Source organism: Psittacula echo, assembly GCF_963264785.1.
Source record: "Psittacula echo genome assembly, chromosome: 14".
Lineage (NCBI taxonomy): Eukaryota > Metazoa > Chordata > Aves > Psittaciformes > Psittacidae > Psittacula > Psittacula echo.
The window spans coordinates 11778753-11797834 of record NC_137750.1 but is presented as its reverse complement, the minus strand read 5'-3'; the positions used below and the strand labels follow the sequence as shown (position 1 = coordinate 11797834).

The window sequence follows — 19082 nt, the reverse complement described above, 5'->3', positions numbered from 1 at the left end:
AGGCAGTGGGAACAGAGCTGGTTGGTGACTCCCCCCTTTCCCCACTTGGTGCTAAACACCTGAGCCCATTCAAGGCCAACTCTGGCAAGTGGGGACCTCTCAAGATGAGGTGTTTGTCAAGGACTTCATTGACTCTGGGGATCCATCTCAGTTACGGTGCATGTCACCTCCCCTTCCCTCCTCCCCAGCCTTCTGCTGATACCTGCATCAAGTTCAGGGGTGGCAGTGAACCCCACCGGTGACAAATGCAGAGGAAAAGCCCTGTGCTGTGTCCCGAAGCACTGAGAGCACGGCACAGCTCCATTTCCCCAGGCCACCAAACCCAACTTCCTACATTTCCTAGCTCGCAAGCACTCAGCTTCTGCAGTCCAGAGCAACGCTCTCCATGTCCAGCTCATTCAGGTAACCCACAGCCCAGGCATCCCTCTCTGTGCTTTCTGCTCTAGAAACGCTGCAGTTTTATTGTTGGTTACATGAAGCACATTGGATATTAACACTACTTTAAATGGGTTTAAAATTTACAGCAATATTAGTAACAGTTTACATCCACAATACCTGTTGATCTCCCAGCTTCTGGTATCACACCTGTAACAAAGAAACACTCATGTATAGAAAAGGATAAGATCTGAAGAATTTCACAGGTCCCTGGACTATCTGAGGAGTCTGGACAAGGCCACTCACTTTAAAACTGCTTTGGATCCTGAAAGAGAAATGAACATTACATTCAGATTTGAGCTCACCACTCTTTGGGTGTGGAAGATCCTGCTGCAGTTTAGGATCTTCCAGTGCTCCAGTGTAGGGATTACAGGGTAGTGATTGACAGCAGCCACGAATGTCCCTCTTCACCTCTGTCACCTCCTTGCAGGTTCTATTTCAGCTACGTGCCCATGTGCTCAGAGAGATGAATCCTAGGTTCAACCTCAGGATCCTATTTAAGTTGTCTGAGAAAGACCTCATTAGGGATTTGCAATGAGGGGCTCTGCTGGGGATCAGACCTGCAGCAGCAACGCCACACCAGCGAGCACCCACTTGGAGGGATTCTCTTTAGTTTTAAGGTTAAAAGTCCACACATAGGTTGGCCCTCTCTGGCGTGTTTTGTACACAGGACATGGGTACATGTTACGGAGATCTTGTTTGTCAGCGGGAATGGCTTTGAGGAAAACGACGGGCATGGCCGGGGTTAGTTCCTTGAGCCTGGCATCGGTGAGTATCCCAGCCTACAAAGGGAAGAAGACAAAGTCTTAGATTTCTAAGCCATCCATCAGCTGCACCCCGATCCCCATGGTCCTCTGCAGTGCTTATACAAGCTGCTCTTACAGGGGAAGAGGAGACATCTTTCCCGAGATCAAGGTGGGGGATGAGTCTACTTGAGGTAAGGAGGGTCTGGATCAAACACCTCCCCTGTTCCATCAGAAGCCTCCCTCAAGCTTCGTGCCTGATCTCATCAAACCCACACATACCTGAGCAGGACTCTGAGGGGGAACAACATTCCTGGCCATATCCAACCACATTGTCCTCATGGAGCTCTTGCTCAAGGTGTTGCCAGCCCAGACCAATCTCATGGGAAGTGCTGCTTATGCCAGATAGTGCTAAGACCAACTGTGGACACCTCTACCGGGCTCAACTGAGAACAGTCTAAAAGGCACCAAGTAAGTGTCCCACCACACAGTCAGGATTTGAGCATGACCTGGGATACACTTGTCTGGGTGATGAATGCAAGCAGGGGTTTGTGTGGCCCCAAAACACACCACAGGCTTGTCCCCACTCTCCCAGGCCCTCACACCAGGAGAAGGACAGCAAGGTGTCAGGGCACGAATTCAAGGGCTTGTTTCTCTAACTCAGGTCTTTCTGTTTCTCTTTCTGACAATAAAATGCCCTACACATCCATCAGTTTCCAGGAAAGCTTTCAAAATTGCTTAATGCAAGTGAGAGAGACCAAATGAAAGCAAATACAGAAACGGAAATAAACCTTCTCAGTGCTCAATAAACTGCCTCTAACTGCAGCTTAGCTTCACATATCAGTATTATTCCAAACGCTCTTGGATCAGAGTTGTGGGATGAGGTTCAACATCTCCAGTTGTTTAGTTAGCTCTGCAATGAGTGAAGAAAAAGAATCTCTCTTGCAACATACCTTGGTTTAATTGTACTAATGCCACCTGGTCCATTAAGCTATGATAAAGCCAACTCAGATTTCAGATTCTCAATTTACAACGTGCTGAACAAACACGAAATAATTCCTCTAATAGCCTGCAAAGAAGCCATTTATCACACGCTCTTTTTAAACGCACACCTTGAATTCCTGAGGCTGGATTTTGATCTGAGCTCTTTTTCTTACTCCTGACAATTCCTCCAATCAAGTTTTCAAGATATATTCCACCTATTCCTGGGTTAACAAGAGTCGAAATCTTCCCGAGCTCTCTCTCTGGAATACAGCACTTTGTTATGTCTGGGCTGATTTGCATTTGCATTTTTTATCGCTCTCATCGTCAGAAATTAATCCTCCTCTGAAAGCAGTTTTCCCTCACTGCTTGGCACAGCACACCTGGTGAACAGCCGCTGCCGGTGCTCAGAGCTCAGGCCTCACATCCGCAATAAATCCTCACTGCTGCTTGTCCTGGCTCCTCAACAGGCAATTTGAAGAGTGGACATGTTACACTGCCACATATCAAAGGGTCCAATGAGCCAAAGCAGCTGTCACGAGCCAGGGATGCTAACAGATGGGCCCAAATGCACAGGCAGTAGGCCAGCATCCTCACTCAACTGCATTTGGAGGTGTTACAGCACAGGCACACTTGCACCACAGCTAACTTAAGGTCAGTTAGCTTGAAGACTTCAATATGGCTTGGTTTTCTGCCTGATAGAGCTGTCTGCACAGAAGGAGAGCTGCTGATCTGATCAGCAGTGTAGCCAGCAGGGAACATCACTCCAGGGTGGTCCAGATGTTGCTGGAGTTAATGGCTTCAGTTGGACACAGGGAATGAGAAAAAGAGCCACACATGGAATGAGAAGTGAAGAAGACTTGATGATAATGACAGAGCTGGGCTGGGGCAGCCTGGACAAGAGAAGGCTCCTGAAGGGGAGACCTGAGAGCAGCTCCAGTGCCTAAAGGGGCTGCAGGAAACCTGGAGAGGGGCTTGGGACAAGGGCCTGTAGGGACAGGCCAAGGGGAATGGCTTTAAGCTGCCCGAGGGGAGACTGAGATGAGCTCTTAGGCAGAAGCTCTTCCTGTGAGGGTGCTGAGGCGCTGGCACAGGGTGCCCAGAGAAGCAGTGGCTGCCCCATCCCTGGCAGTGTTCAAGGCCAGGTTGGACACAGGGGCTTGGAGCAAGCTGCTCCAGTGGAAGGGGTCCCTGCCTGTGGCAGGGGTTGGAACTGGATGAGCTTTAAGGTCCCTTCAACCCAAACCAAACCATTCTATGATATATGATATGTGCTGTCCAGTAAAGCCAAATGAGAGGAGAACTTTAAAAGTTGAGATACAGATGGAAAAGGGTTTGCCAAGTTATTAATTTTTCAAAATAACTATAAAGAGGAGACTGGCTGCTCACAGCACGATTTGCAAGTGTGCCCTGCAAGCCTGTATTTTAAGTTCATCACTGGAGGCTTCAGCTTGAACCACATCCTACTCTGTCTCATAGCTCACAAATACATGGGCACTACCGACAACTGCCATCTCCAGGAAAAGGCTTCACATGGTGTCCCATGAAACCTCTGAGGAAAATGTCAGTCTCTGATGGATGAAGTCTGATGTACCTGGTGTCTCTGCAGAAGAACTGTGATGTCTGGGACTGGAGAACCACCACTGGGCTGTACCAGGGCTGGGCTACACACTCGTGTTTTCATCTGCATCCACTTCTGGGAGCATCTCAGATAAACACATGTGGTGTGCAACTGCTCCCAAAGATCGTGAGCTGCTTGAACCATCAAATGAGCATGACGGGTCCTTGACACACAGATCTGCCCTTCTAAGCCTCTCCACTGATTTCAGATTGTGCTTTACGTATGATTAGCTTTAAAAAACACACAGAACCTGTAGCTGGCGTGGCTTGGAGGAGGCAGGATACCCTCAGTGTTAAGCCACTGTTTAGTGCTGTGTACTGACTGGGCATCTCCTCCAAGGACAAGGTGGTGTGCTCTCTACACCTGGCAAAGCTTCATGTAGCCATGTAGTGCAAAACCCACCTCTCCCCTTGTACTATCATGTACCAATACCCCCTGGGAGTAGCAAGGCACATACCTGGCATCACACTCTCCATTGCTGGGAGCAAGAAAGCCAGGAATCAGGTAAAATGCCTCAGTGTCACCAGTTACACTCTCTCTGACGGAGTCCCACTGACTTTAACAGTGCTACAGCAACACATCATTTGGGCCCAGATTCCCTGCTTGGTTCATTTCATCTACCAGCTGCCTGCTGCTTTGTAATGAATGCTTTATAAATTTAAGACTCTCCAGGGCAAACATAAATGTTTAAATAAATAGAAAAATGTGAGCAGCAGAACATGGAGGGACTTGTTCCTTTTGTGAGGCACAACCTAAATGTGAAATATCCTTTAAAAAGCGGAGGTGCTCCCCAGAGGGGTCCTCCCAAACAGGCCCTGCCATTGCCGTCGGAAGATGAATTTGGAAGGAGTATACAACTCAGAAGAACTGTGAACCTGGTTTACAAATGCTGCATCCACTGAGAGACACTGGTGCTCGGTGGGTTCCAGGTCAAATGAATGGTTCCACCAGGTGGAAATGAGATCTCAGTGTCGGCAGCAACATACGAAAATACTCCTTTCTTCTCTGCAATACCCTGCAGTGTGATACCCAGAGATTTGGGATGGTTCTAGAGAGGGGATTGCTCAGTATCTTTCCATCACAAGGGAAACTGCAACCAGAAAATAAAGTCTGGATGATCCCTAAAGACAAACCCCATTGCTGACTGCAGTCACCCACATGAGTTATTGTATGGGAGGCAGAGGGGAGAAGCCATGTGTTTCCCAAGAGATTGGCTTTGCACACCAAAACTGCTCACTCTTCACTTCCACTTGGGGATGGGTAAAACTGAGGCAGAACTCATCCATTTGACCATTATATTTTCAAGTAATGGTGGTAATGATGGCAAAGGAAAACACAAGCAATCCAATCACTAGGATTTGGTTTTGATGGAGTATTATACAGGCAAGACCAGGAATTTTTCTAACCTTTCCTTGTACGGCCGTGTGCAGCTGATTTGTACCGGCTTAAAAGTCAGGTTTTGAGGGTACCTGAAATCCAGTGCTCCCTGTAGTAAGGTGGTGTGATCTCCAAGAGCTGGAAGGGGGTACGTATGGCAGCCACACCAAAGGCTGACCCAGGGGAATAGGCAGGGAACTGTAGGACCAGGGCTTGGGAAATGGACTGGGCTGGTCTCTGTTCTGCTACTGTGACTTTTGCTGTTAGCAGAGCCAAAACCACAGAGACAGAAGATCTGAGCTGATACCTACGTGAGATCTTTACTGCAATATTCTGACAGAGCCTTTGCCAGTGTTCTGACTGCCCATGGCTTTCCAGACCCAATGTACATGTAAGCCCATTTCCAGAGAGAAAATGGCCTGGAGCTTTGACTTTCACAACAATTCATGATAAACCGCACTGGATGCCATCAGTCAGTGGGTTCAAAGCTTTGCCTGGTTTCCTATCCTTCATGGGAAACTATTGCAGAGAGGGAGCTGAAAAATAAGTGGACAATATTAGATTTAAATTGCAAGGTCAAGCTGGGATATGGTATAGAACAGGTACGGTCTGTCTCCTCAGCATCCTACCAGTAAGCCCCACAACAGGTAAAGTAGGAGCTTCAAGGCTAAGACTCTAAGAGTGCCCTCTGAAATAAAACCCTTTGCACAGATAAGTAAGCTCTGGGTGACCCACTGTGATCAGCCTTCACTCTCTCCCAGACCACTGGCAGCAGAAGCACCTCACTGGCTGCCCAGAGCCAGTGCTGGATGAATCACTGTCATTTAATGTAACCGGGAGCCCTGGTACCACAGGCCAGGCCACTCAGAGTACCAAGCCCAGTGGGGATTTGTGACCCTAAACACTCTGGCTCTGCAGACTGCAATCCTAACAGCTGACAACTGTCACAGGGAATGACAGCGACAGTTGTGCTCCTCTGGGATGCTGCGACAGGAGTGCTGACAGCCACAGAGGCAGGAAACAGCAAGTATAGAAGCTTCCCTTCAGCTGCCTGGTTGGTGGGTATGGGTCTCACCTCGGCTGCCTTGAGGCTGGCTATGCTACAACTGAAGGTTGGGTCACATCCAGAAGTGGAAAGAAAAAGCCACCCATACTGATCTGCTTGCCCAGGATGAGCCTACCCCCTACACTGAGTCCTCAACTTGAGTCTGCCTTGACCATACCAGTTAAACCTTCATGCAAGTTTTACTTGGCACCTTAAGGGGATGCCTAAAGGATGTGATTAATTTTTGGTCACAAACCCCATCTACACAGATGACATCCTGCAGCACCTGGCAGTGGAAGGCCAGTGGCCTGCATTTGGCACATCCCACCCAGTCAGCTCTGGCAATGCGAACATGTAGAAAATCAGAGTCCTCTCCTTTGTCTCCACTGCTGCTGGACACATAACAGAGCAGCGACACTGCAAGTCTGACACATCACTTTTGGAGGTAGCAGTGAAACCACAACCATGAGAAGGGGCAGGGACAATGCAGGCCTGAGAGGACCCCATGTTTTCTGTTTGCCATAACACCATGAGCACTGACCAAAGTTTACTTGGTTTTGGTAATGTGGCCTCAGAATCCTGTGGGAATAACTGGACTTGAAGAGCCTCAGGAAAATAACAGGCTTGCAAGCTCCCTAAAACCACCTCAGGCAAGCTAGGGGATGGAAATCCTCTGAACCATAAAGCTATAGTTGAGATTCACAGTATCACACAGTATCACAGTATGTTAGAGATTGGAAGGGACTTCAAAAGATCATCTAGTCCAATCCCCCTGCCAGAGCAGGAACACCTAGATAAGGTTACACAGGAATGTGTCCAGGCGGGTTTTGAATGTCTCCAGAGAAGGAGACTCCACAACCTCCCTGGGCAGCCTGTTCCAGTGTTCCGTCACCCTCACTGAGAAGAAGTTTCTTCTCAAGTTTAAGTGGAACCTCTTGTGTTCCAGTTTGTACCCATTACCCCTTGTCCTATCATTGTTTGCCATTGAGAAGAGCCTGGCTCCATCCTCATGACACTCCCCCTTTATATATTTATATACACTAATAAGGTCCCCCCGCAGTCTCCTCTTCTCCAAACTATAGAGACCCAGCTCCCTCAGCCTTTCCTCATAAGGGAGATGCTCCCCTCCCTTAATCATCTTTGTCGCCCTGCGCTGGACTCTCTCCAGCAGGTCCCTGTCCTTCTTGAACTGAGGGGCCCAGAACTGGACACAATATTCCAGATGCGGTCTCACCAGGGCAGAGTAGAGGGGAAGGAGGACCCCTCTCGACCTACTGACCACCCCCCTTCTAATACACCCCAGGATGCCATTGGCCTTCTTGGCCACAAGGGCGCAATGCTGGCTCATGGTCATCCTGCCATCCACTAGGACCCCCAGGTCCCTCTCCCCTACACTACTCTCTAACAGGTCGTTCCCCAACCTATACTGGAACCTGGGGTTGTTCCTGCCCAGATGCAGGACTCTACACTTTCCCTTGTTATATTTCATCAAGTTACTCCCTGCCCAACTCTCCAGCCTGTCCAGGTCTCGCTGGATGGCAGCACAGCCTTCTGGCGTGTCAGCCACTCCTCCCAGCTTACTGTCATCAGTGAACTTGCTGATTCAGCTTATAAAAACTAGATTATCAGTCCAAGCTGGCCACCTTTAACTCCCTTCATGGCCATGTGTCATGGTTTAAGCCAGTCGGCAAGTCAGCCACACAGTTTCTACTCCCCCCCCCTCAAGGGATGGGGAGGAGAATTGAAAGAATGTAGCTCCCACGGGTTGAGATAAGAGCAGTCCAGTAACTAAGGTATAACACAAATCACTGCTGCTACCACTAATAGTAATAATGATAAGGGAAATAACAAAGGAAGAGAATACGATACCACCCACCGGAAACAAGCCCGACCGAGCAGAGCGTGCCCTTCTGGGTAACTCCCGGTTACATCCTGGGCATGACATGCTGTGGTATGGAATACCTCTTTGGCTAGTTTGGGCCAGGTGTCCTGTCCCTGCTTCCTTGCGGCTTCCCCTCCTCCCTGGCAGAGCATGAGACTCACAAAGTCCTTGGTCAGGGTAAACATTCTGACCAGCAACTGAAAACATCGGCTGTATCAGTATTATCCCCAGGTCGAAAGTCAAAACCACAGCGCTGCACCAGCTACTAGGAAGGAGAAAAAATGACTGCTACTGCTGAACCCAGGACACCATGGAACAGGCAACTTCACGGGGTGATTCATCTGCCCACCGTGGACACCCACTCTAGGCTGCAGAGGAGAGGCCCAGATTTCCAATCACTCCCATTCCTAAAGAAGCAGCTCGAACGACTGTTTTAGATGAGTGCCTGTCTGGGCTGAGAAGTTCCCAAGAGTACAGTACCAAGCATTAAGGACATAACCCCCATGGCTTTTCGCTCAACACAAGAGCCTTGGTGAGCTCACCTGTGCATCCCAGCGCGCACCCTCCATGAACAAGCCGTGGACGTACGCCCCTTCCCGAGGAGGGCTGGCAAAATCATCCCTGTTCTTCTTTGTCACATCACACTGCAAGGTCATCTTGTCCAAAGGCCACCCGTTTTTCCGGGCTGTGCACTGCATGATGGCTGTCAGGATAGACTGGGGATTGAAGAACCCAGCAAGCCACACTGTGGAGGGTAAGGAAAAGTCTCCTGTCCAGGCCTCCAGCTCCTTGATGCGAGTGAGGAGGTCAGCAAACCACGTGCCCAGGCTGGCAGTGGAAGGGTAAGCTTTCTTTGTCCAAGACTCAGGCACCATGTCCAAGAAAAGGGCATTCTGCAGGTTCTCCATGTCACTTGTCATGGTCAGCTCTCCCTGAGTGAGAATGGGTATAATTAGCACTGAAAACTGCTTACCTTGAACAAAGCCTACTTGAAAGCAGAAGCTGAGCTAGGAAGTGTGGAAGTACATGGCAGCTTAGACAGTCATGAGTTTCAGATTTTCATGCACATTTTTTACTGCATAGTCTTGCATCCTCATCTTCCCTACTGTAGAAATACCACTTGGAGGAAAAGTTGTGTAAAACAGTGACAGGATGGGTATCCCCCAGTTGTCCCAATGTTGTTTCTGTTTCCTCTCATTGACTGAAGATCTTTATAGGGCAGATTCTCAGCAGTGTAAGAGCAATGTACCCCTGAGGCACAAAAGGCCACCAGTGTCCTGAGCTGCATTAGGAGGAGCATTGCCATCAAGCCACTGGCAGCACTCTGCTCAGCACTGGGGAGGGACATGTGCCACGCTGGGCCCCGTGCTGGGATTTTTCTGCCTCAAGAAGAAATGGCTCAGGAAGGATTCTTTTCAGTACCTGCAGATATCTGATGGTAGGAAGTTAATAAGATGGAGCCACTTCTCAGTGGTGCCCAGTGACAGGAGAGGAGGTGGACAGGAACCCCTCGAAACACAGGACACTCCACTGAAATACAAGGACCAACTTTTTTATTTGGAGGGCATGGTCCTAGGAACCTGCTCTACCTGCCCCTGCTTTGAGCACAGGGTTGGACTAGACAATCTTAGTGACATGGTTTAGTGGTGGCCTTGGCAGTCCTATCCCCAGAACAACGGATCTGTGATTCTGTGACACTCAACCCAAGCAGTCTGCAAAGACAAAGACTTTAAAGGCAGGCTCAGCATTACCACTGTAATGCCCTTCACAACTGAAATCTCTGCATGCCCCATGCTGAGCTGGAGGCGTACAACACACCAGAGCAGTTTGGAGACTGATGGCTACTGTTGATCACTGGTTTTCATTGTAAATACTTTTGTCCCCTTCTCATTTTGCCAGCATTTATCTGACTTACAATTTCTCTTTGCCTCAGGCAGAGTGGTTTTGGAAAGATTAACCGAAATCAGTTGAGCCATTGCTGAGAAAGAGGGTGAGGGAACTGGGTCAGTCTATTCACATTAAAAAATTCCAACTGTTCTTCCACAGGACTTCAGTGCCTCCAGCCACGAGGTCAGCAAAGGTGCCCTTTACTGGGACCACAAAAGTCTGTGAAGCTTTAGCAGAAGTTGAAATCCACTTAAAGCACCCCCAACGCATATTTAGCAAGGCTTGTCAGAGTCCTGCAGTTCCAAATCTCTGCGCTTCACTCCTACACTCACCATGCCCTGCAGAGCTCTGATCTGCAGATCAGACTGAGAGGCTCCAGCAGGGCAGGATCACAGCTAGACACCCAACCAGGCCACAGGAGAGGGGCAATGAGTGCCCTTGTTGATGGCCCATGCTGCATCTGGCACTAACAAGTGTAAGGGGGTTCAGTGCTGAGTGATCAAGACTTAGGGCAAACAAGCATGCTGGTGCTCTTGGGTTAGGAAGCACTTTGTCAAAGGAATTACACTACAAAGAGACCAGAGACTCCCAAGCTTGGAATGCCAACTCGTCATCAGAACAGAAATCCTCTGAGCTCACCATCTTGTTGCAAATGCAACGCTCAGAGCTGCTGGGTAATGCTCAAACAAAGGGCCTGAACGCACATGTGCCCAATAGACTGTGTCTTATCAAAGTGAGGAAGGTGTCAGCACTGGAAGCGTCCACAGAAGCACTTCTGGCTGGTACAAGGCATTATTAAACCTCAGCTCCAAAGATGACTTTTTAAAAGTAGCAAGCTTTTAAAGGTAGCAAGTGTCTGAACCTGCTGGGTTCCCCCATGGAGAGCACATTTCTGATGGATAGAGAAAATCATGCGTACAAAGGTTTTAAGATGGTCTTTGCTTTAACACTCCTGAAGCCAAAAGCAACAAATCAGGTTAAATCAAAAAGTGGAAACGGGACTATTTGTAATTAGTCCTAAAACACAAGAAACAACCTGCAACCACCTTTCAACATTACCTCCTTTCACGCCATGCGAGCAGGGACCAGGTAAGTCTGCAACCTCATTATTTCTATTCAATGATTTTACATTTGTAGGGAAACTCAAAATGATGGGTCTTTAAAATCCTGGGTAACTCCAAGGAGCAAACACAAATGAAAGGTGTCTCATGCTGGTATTTGCCACGAAATGGCAAAGAAACACAATGGCAATGCATGCCCCATGCACTTCCTCTTAGGCACCTCAGCCCTTTCACTTTATAGCACACTATAAGATAATTTACTGACCCACAATTAAAGCTCACACAGCAGAAAAGCATGGGGGTCTATTCAGAGGGGCTGGGTCATGAGCTCCACAAGGATGTCAGAATGATTTGAGCTCCTCAGGGGGCAGTTGCTTCGTTATTTAATGACATCTGTTGCAACACAAACTGTGAAGCATCACTGTGGTTCCTTCCTTGTTCACATCGCAGGGGTCACCATCTCCCACCTCAGGAGAACTTAGACACTGAGAAGACCTATTCAACAGGCTGCTCTCTGGCTAAAGCCATGCAGGAGAAAACAAAGTCAGAGGGGCAAAATACTGCACAGGTCACAGCAGGACACTGAGAACCACAGGGCCTTCTAATAGTGACAATCAGGAGTGTTTTGCGCTCCTGGAAAGGTTTTAAAGGGGTAAATGTGTGTGAGCGGTCAAACTGATTTAAAGACAAATCCTCCTGATCATATCTCATGTCTGGGTTTACCGGCAGGAAACAAATGACTTAGCAAATGGAACTCTGAGAAAGACTCAGGGAAAGCAATTTCTAAAGCCTGCGTGCTCAGGCAGACTTGTTGGAAGCTCCTGTGAGGTTTCAAAGCATCTCTGGCAGCTATCTCATGTAGTTGTCCAAGCACAATTATGCATAAATTTGCATTGCAGATGCTGAATACTAAAGTGCATCAGGAATGAATCAAGTTAAGGGTTTTTATGCCCAAATGCTAGGAGTAATTTTCATTAAAGGAAATCCTAATCAGCCTGCAGACCTCCCTTCAAGATGAGCAGACTATTGTCACCCATTGTTTTCTCCGTTAAGGTTATTTTCCCTTAATACAGTGAAATACCCAGCCAGCCTTACAAAATGTGGTCTTATTCCATTCTTCTATAACATTTATGATCCCCACTTTGGAGGCTTATCCTTCCCTGAAGTTGCAAAACAGGAAATCTGCTTGCAAAAATTACACTGGGTACAACATTAACATGCAAGTGTTTCAGCCCAGCCTCCGGCTCACCCAAGTCAGCCAGAACAAAGGGCTTTGAAATGCAACGTGCCAGTTATTTTTTGATGGCTACCAGTCTATTGCAATTTCCCTTCCTCTTAATGGGATGTCTCCTATTTTTGGAGCAAACAATCACTTTCCGCTACAGAGACACAATGAATTATTCAAACATTCAAATGAGGCATGACATTTCCAAATCACTGCCTTTTAGCAGATAGGCAGTTAAAAACAATCAGACTTGCTTCCTCTGTGCTTTATTTATTCTCTTCTGAGATCTGTGGTTCCTCTTATGTAAACTCTCCTCCTCTGAGTGCTGTCAGTGAAGATCCCCAGTCCCTTAGATTAACGTGCATTAGCAGCTCCCATAGGAGCTACTCTCAGAAGAAACAATTAAAGAGCGATTTCTCTCCCAAACTGAGTGTGAAGACTGAGCTGTCAAGTCAGGACAGCAGCCCTGCCTACAGAAAGAGCCAAGAGCAGGGCCAAGCATCCCCTTGCCCTGCTGTAGCCCTCCAGGTATGGGAGAATCCCACTGGGCGATACTGTGGGGTGCAGGTCATGCATCATGTCTAATTCAGCTCTGCAGGGACCCACATGCAACCTCTGCTTGCAGGCAGAGAAGAACTTCCCACTGGTGGCATCTCAGATGCGTCATCCTAACACAGATACTGCTCCTCATCTGCTCTTCAGGAGCCCTTAAGTCCTGGCCCTATGGTGTCCCTGGATCACACTGCAGATGCAATCTGTTGGGACCGAGCTATGTAGTCATCAGAGGTGCCTTTTCTGCAGATACCATTCCACTCCCCTGCCAGGATCTGGGGAGAAATTTGCACTCTTATTGCTTGATTTCTGTGGTTTACTTTGTCTGAGGTTTATTTAAGCCCATGCATCCACTCATTCTCCCTACCAATATTAAATAGCTTGTTCTTCTTCTCCTCATTAAATCTAATTGCTATACATTGTCCAAGTTACAGTCATATCTTGTTTGGTGCTCCTTGATGAAACATTAAATCACTTCTGTTTACCTGTCTCAGGCAACTGAATTTTCAATTCCACTATGCTAGAAAATAAAGGAAATCTGTTTAGAATAATTGACTACATAAGTATCAGCCCATTTGAAAATGAATTGTACACACTGGGCCACCACAAAGTGTTTATGATATGTCTCTCTCTTTAATCAAGACAATAAGCGTCAGCAGCAAATGCAATGCAGAAATGTCTGAGCTTGCATAGACCAGGCTGCTGGGGTCACAGCATAGAGCACAACATGAAGCAGCCAAGTCCTACCCCTGCAGAGCTGCAGCTACCTAAAACCCCAGAGCCAAGCCTCCTACCTCTGCATGCACACTGCAGACATGTCCTTTGAAGGTCGCTCTTCAAAGGTGTCTCAGGAGAGGGCTGGGATTCTTCTTTGCTCACCTGCCAGCTCTTTCTCCTAATGGGGTCATACAGAGTCACTGCAGTTCCTTCAAGTGCGATGGTTCTCATGCTATGCAAAGTATTTTTGGTGAAATATATGTGGTGTATTTCACCATTTGGGTGAAATGGGACAAGAACCTGTCATTCAGGAAATGATGGAGCAGGGAATGCCCAGCAACCGATGTCCTCAATTGCTGCCTCACACTAGGGAGCAATTGAATGTCAATGGTGCAGGAAAGGCATTGGGGTAGCACTGAAGTCAGCAGCTTCATGCTGCAAGCTCCAGCAGCATTAGTCTCTTCAACTTAGCCCTTTCTGAGGGATGCACTTGGCTATGGTGAAGTCTTTTGGGATGACAAGGTGAAGGAGAATTGCTGCTCCAGGGCACCAGGGCTGGCTAGGCAGGTCCTCACTCGCAGTGCAGCCTGCTCTTTGCTGGTTTATCCCCTAATGGGCAGTCTTTTAGCCTTTTCTATTTTGTCCAACCAAGTGCCCTGGAGGGAACTCAGCAGATGAGCTCCCCCGCCAGCAGAGGAAGCCTTCAAGCACAGCCCTCTTGCACATCCTGCTGAACCCAGAAATTTGCCTGGTGTGTCCAGCCAGTCCCAGAGCTCCTCACTGCTCTCCATAAGCCAAAGCCACCACCCCAAGGCACCGGCACATCACCTTCCTGGATCGGAGTATGGCTTTTTCCCAGAGTGGAGAAGGAACTATGGGGTGGAGGAATCAAGGACAGTGTCTCCACAGGGAGGGTCTGCTCCTGACCCCCCTCCATTAGCCGATAACTCATACCCAGCAAAGGGAGTTGTATCTCTTTTGAAACTCTTTTGGTTTTAGGCTTTTTCTCTTGCAGCTCTGGACATTCTGTCTCCTTACACACGAGCACTCTTTCGTTTCAGCTCAGTTTGTGCCTTTAATAACATTTTGTTACAAGTTCCCCCCTGCCCAGTACCTGGGCATTGTGTGAAAAGCTGTGATTTTTTGGCTTACTTTTAAATAGGCCACATCTCAAATTCTGAGCAACTTGCTGTTGCTGTGCTACAATACGAGGTGGACAGAAGTGCCTGGTCTCTGTTCCCAAAAAGCAGCCATTGCTATGTGTACCTTTAACCTCTCCCAGTGCCTGTGGACAATGTGTCATTCGAAATCCATCTGTGAGCCCTTTCCCACAGAGTCAAGTTGGTTTTGCAGCCAGTGCTGAATAGCATGCATGCCCCCTTTTCCAATCAATTGCCAAGGTTTTACAACCCTGCAGCCTCAAGCATCCCAAGCTCTTACCTTCAGCCCCAGATCCAGCTCCTTAAGGGAGCGCTTTATTTCACTGGTGAGGATGTTCATGCGCTCACATTCCTGGAAGGCAACCACAGCGTATGGTGTCCTCTCCTCCACCTTTGCCATCAGTTCTGCAATGTTAAACTCATCCATCAATCTCTCTAACATCTCTTCCAGAAGGGCTTTCACCTGTGTGCCAAAGGGAAAACAAGAGAGGGATGTTAGTGAATGATCCACTGAGCTTCCCCAGCTGACAGCTGTGTGAATATGGTACGAAAACTTCATCTGCCACTTAGTGCCTCTGAAACCATCAGTGTCAGCGGCGCTGGGCACGGCACCTTTCAAAAAGCCTGCCCCATCCTATTAAAATCCAAATGCTCACAAAAGTTAATGTCAGATGAGAAGCTTTCAAAATGACGGTTTAAAAATGTCACTGTGACATGCAGCAGTCTCCTTTCTTCTTGGGTCTCAAGCCCACAGATGGAAACAAAAACAGGGAGGGGAGATTTAGGTTGGATCTACAGCAGAAGCTCTTCCCTGTGAGGGTGCTGAGGCCGCCTCATCCTTGAACATGGCAGTGTTCAAGGCCAGGTTGCACACAAGGGCTTGGAGCAAGCTGCTCTAGTGGAAGGTGTCCCTGCCTGTGGCTTGGGCTGGAGCTGGATGAGCTTTGAGGTCTGTTCAACCCAAACTATTCTACGATTCTCCTAAGGTCAGATTTAATGCAAGGAGATGGATGGAGCTATAGCCTCAGCTGAGCCTATGAGCTGGTTTTCTGTGGTATAATAATAGAGAGAGGTGATTATAGAAAACTTAGTTTTAAGCTGAATTTTGCAATCTGAACTAATGGAGCCATGAAAGAAAAGCATAATGAAACAGAATTGTTTTCTGGTCACTACCAGAGCTTGCTTTGGGAACGGTGCTTTATATCTCTAAATACTGAATAGGGAATGCTCTGATGCAAAAGCAGACAAAAACCTTTCTGGCTGACAGCGAGGCCTGAAGCCCCTGATCTTCCTGGGATCTGCTGTATCTCTCAGGTTTACATGGACCGTTAGGCAGCTTGGTGTGGAAGTCTCTCACATAATGCTCTGCTTTACTTCCATGCTGGAACCTAAGCCAGACTTCTGCTCCTTGGGGATTTTTCAGGAATGCTTAATGCAGTTACAATTCTACGATGTGATGGGCAAAACCTGGTGTGAGGGTGGCCATGGCAGAGAAAGCCCAGGGTAGGTATCACCATGCCCAACAACATGCATAATTTGGGCTCTGTACTCCAACTTCCTGGCATTGCTGCTCTTCCAAACTCTCCCCACTCATGTCCGATATCATGAAGAGGTGATGATGAGCAGCCTGTTATTGACCACTGAGCTGGCTAAAAGTAAAGCTCAGCTGGACAAGCTCTTCAGCTGCACCTCAGGTGCAGTATAGAAACATCCTCTAATTCTAAATTCCTCTGCAAATCCCTGCTTTTTACACAAAAAACACAGCTTGGTTTTGGTCAAGTGGCCTCAGAACCCTGTGGGAATAACTGGACTTGAAGAGCCTCAGGAAAATAAGAGGCTTGCAAGCTCCCTAAAACCACCTCAGGCAAAGTAGGGGATGGAAAGCCTCAAACGGAGGATGCCTGTGATACCACTGCTGGGTCACTTACTGATAATCTTGCTTCTCTGGCCAAGGAGTTTAATTGTACTTCAATATCAAATGGACCGGGAGGGGAGAAGATGTAGTCACATTTGATATCTCTGAGCATCTCCTTTGGCTTTGCTACCTCTGGGTTATTCTCCTCAACTCAAATTCCAGTACAAACTGAACATGCTGAGCACTTTTAAGAGCAAAGGCAGTTCCTCAGCTCCACACCAAGCCAAAGGAAGCATGTGTGAAACCACAGACATCAGATAAGCTTTCTAATAGCTATTCATTACTTTGCAAAGCTTGAAACACAGAGCTGGGACCTTAAGACTGCAGAAAGAAAAACCTGAGCAAGTGTTGGCTGATTTCATTAAAATCTTGGGCTGGATTTTAATGAGCTGTGAGCTTTGAGAGGAAGGGCTGGGATCAGCCTGGTACCTGGGCACAGCAAAGGAGCTCAGCTGGAGATAAGGCATTACAAGCCCCTTGGGAGCTTGGTGGGACCTGGTGGCAGCAGCAATAGGTGGGCTGAGCTCTAGTGGCACATCACACATGGCACACAGGGCGCTCAGGAAGCCCATTGGTATGCCAGGCACAGCGTGGTGCACAGGGACTGGGGGCTCAGAGGCAGTGGAGGCCACAGAAGGTTTATTTGCAACATCTTCACAAGATGATAATGAAGGCACCGCAGTTCAGGGGGTAATTAAAAGCCACTGTCCTATTAGTGACAGTACTCCAATTAACATCCCACCATGGTGCTGTTCTGCATACTTAGAGTCAGGTGGTTTTAGACACCTGGTTTGTATCCAGCAAAGGCAGAACACATTATAAGAAGCAGCTGTGAGACAAACCTGAGCTAGACAGCACTCCTTATGAATGAGACAGGTATCAGAATGGAACAGCTCTACCGCTCTCACCGTTTCTTCCCTGGTCACTGCTCCTCCATCACCCATGCTGGTGTCCCGGGGCTGCATCTCCAACACGGTGCGGAAGAGCTTCTCTGAGGTCTGGGTAAGGAAGCCAATCTCAGCATTGGGATGGAGGCCATACAGATAAGGAGACTCTGGAGGCAAGGCATCGTCTATGTACTGCACAGAGAAATCCAGGTTCAGGTTAGATGCAGAGACCAAGGGCCCTCTGCTTACAGAGTTCACGGCACTGGAATTATCACCTATCTGAGCAAGTAACCCCAGGCTGATGTAACTCTGCTTGTGCCTGAACACCAGCAAACTGATGAGAGAAAGGAGTGAATGGTTGTTTACAGAACTGCTTCTGCTCCTGCTGTGAAAATGTACTAATTGCTAAAGTTTGGCTTGGCCGTGTATCTCAGGCCTAGACCTTCTCTAGCAATTACCCACAGTGCATCAATATCCTGATAGCTCTTGTGGGAATTTAGCTTCCAGCAGTTAAGTTTTATGAACAAAATCGGCCAAATATGCTTATCTCTGCTACCACATTTGTGTACAAGCAGCAGATGAGATCAGTGAGCTCAGCAACAGGACCCTTCACTGTTTCACATCAAAACTGATGATAAAAGGAACTCGAAAGGGCCATTATAGCAAACAGTACGTGGATGTAATTTTCCAGGAGCCTCACTCAAGCCTCAAGAACCAATACAGTTGCTCTATTCATGCCCAAACAGAATGAGCCCATGATGAAGGAGCAAATTACCATTAGACTTGGTTCATCCAAGGGAATGCTGAAATGTCTACAGAAACAGAATAGAGTGGGAAATAACAGGAGACGTCCTGAAACACTGCAGTCCTATTCACTGCCCCCTAAGACAGATTATAAGGTAGTTACAGGAGACATTACATTTATGTGTATAAATAATGGCAGAAAACCAAGAGCTTACCTGATGATAGCCATTATAGTCCATGTTCACTGGGAGGGGGAAGCCTGGAGCTAGGAGGAGTTCTCCCTCCAGCATTTCTGGCTTAATAAATTCTTCCAAATAGGTTCTGCAGAGCCGCCTGTCCCAGTCATCTGTAATGTGTCCTCCATACATGATCTCACCAAAGAGGTAGCGTAAATCATCATATGGGACCTGAGGAATGAAGCAGGAGGGTGTGAAGGAGGTTCAGACAGCCAGAGCTCCACCAGCCAGGTTGCTGAGCTGCAGTCTACAGCACTGAGCCCTGATCTGCACAGTGAGTGCTTCCACTTCACTATTCCAGTTTCCTAAGTAAACAAGCATTAGGTAGTAGTCAAATCCTGCCCAAGGAAAACTGGAGCATGGCACAGATTTTGTGCAGGTTCTCACTGAAATGCAAATTTATCCTCAGCTCTGTTAAACCAAAGACCACTGTGTATTTTCAATTAATAAAGACCACAGGCACTATTTGCTATGACGTGTAAGCTGCTACAGACGTGAGGGGCACTGAAGCTTCCCATCTCACCACAAAGGTACACTGAACTGTGAAGTTACAAACCCAAAGACACCAAGGAAAAGGCATTTAAGGAGACCCCCCAGGGTTTCAACACAAGCCA

At 47.9% G+C, this 19082-nt stretch overlaps 1 protein-coding gene across 1 annotated transcript in view; it reads right to left on the bottom strand.

Moving 5' to 3' along the window:
* Positions 1-989: 989 nt before the first annotated feature.
* Positions 990-19082, bottom strand: part of DNAH9 (dynein axonemal heavy chain 9) — a gene marked incomplete at both ends in the record, with an annotated part of 158001 nt that continues 139908 nt past the window's right edge. The window contains 5 exon segments of the mRNA XM_080629257.1: positions 990-1217; positions 8627-9016; positions 14967-15149; positions 17510-17680; positions 18448-18639. Coding sequence (XP_080485383.1) covers positions 990-1217; positions 8627-9016; positions 14967-15149; positions 17510-17680; positions 18448-18639 — 1164 coding nt within the window.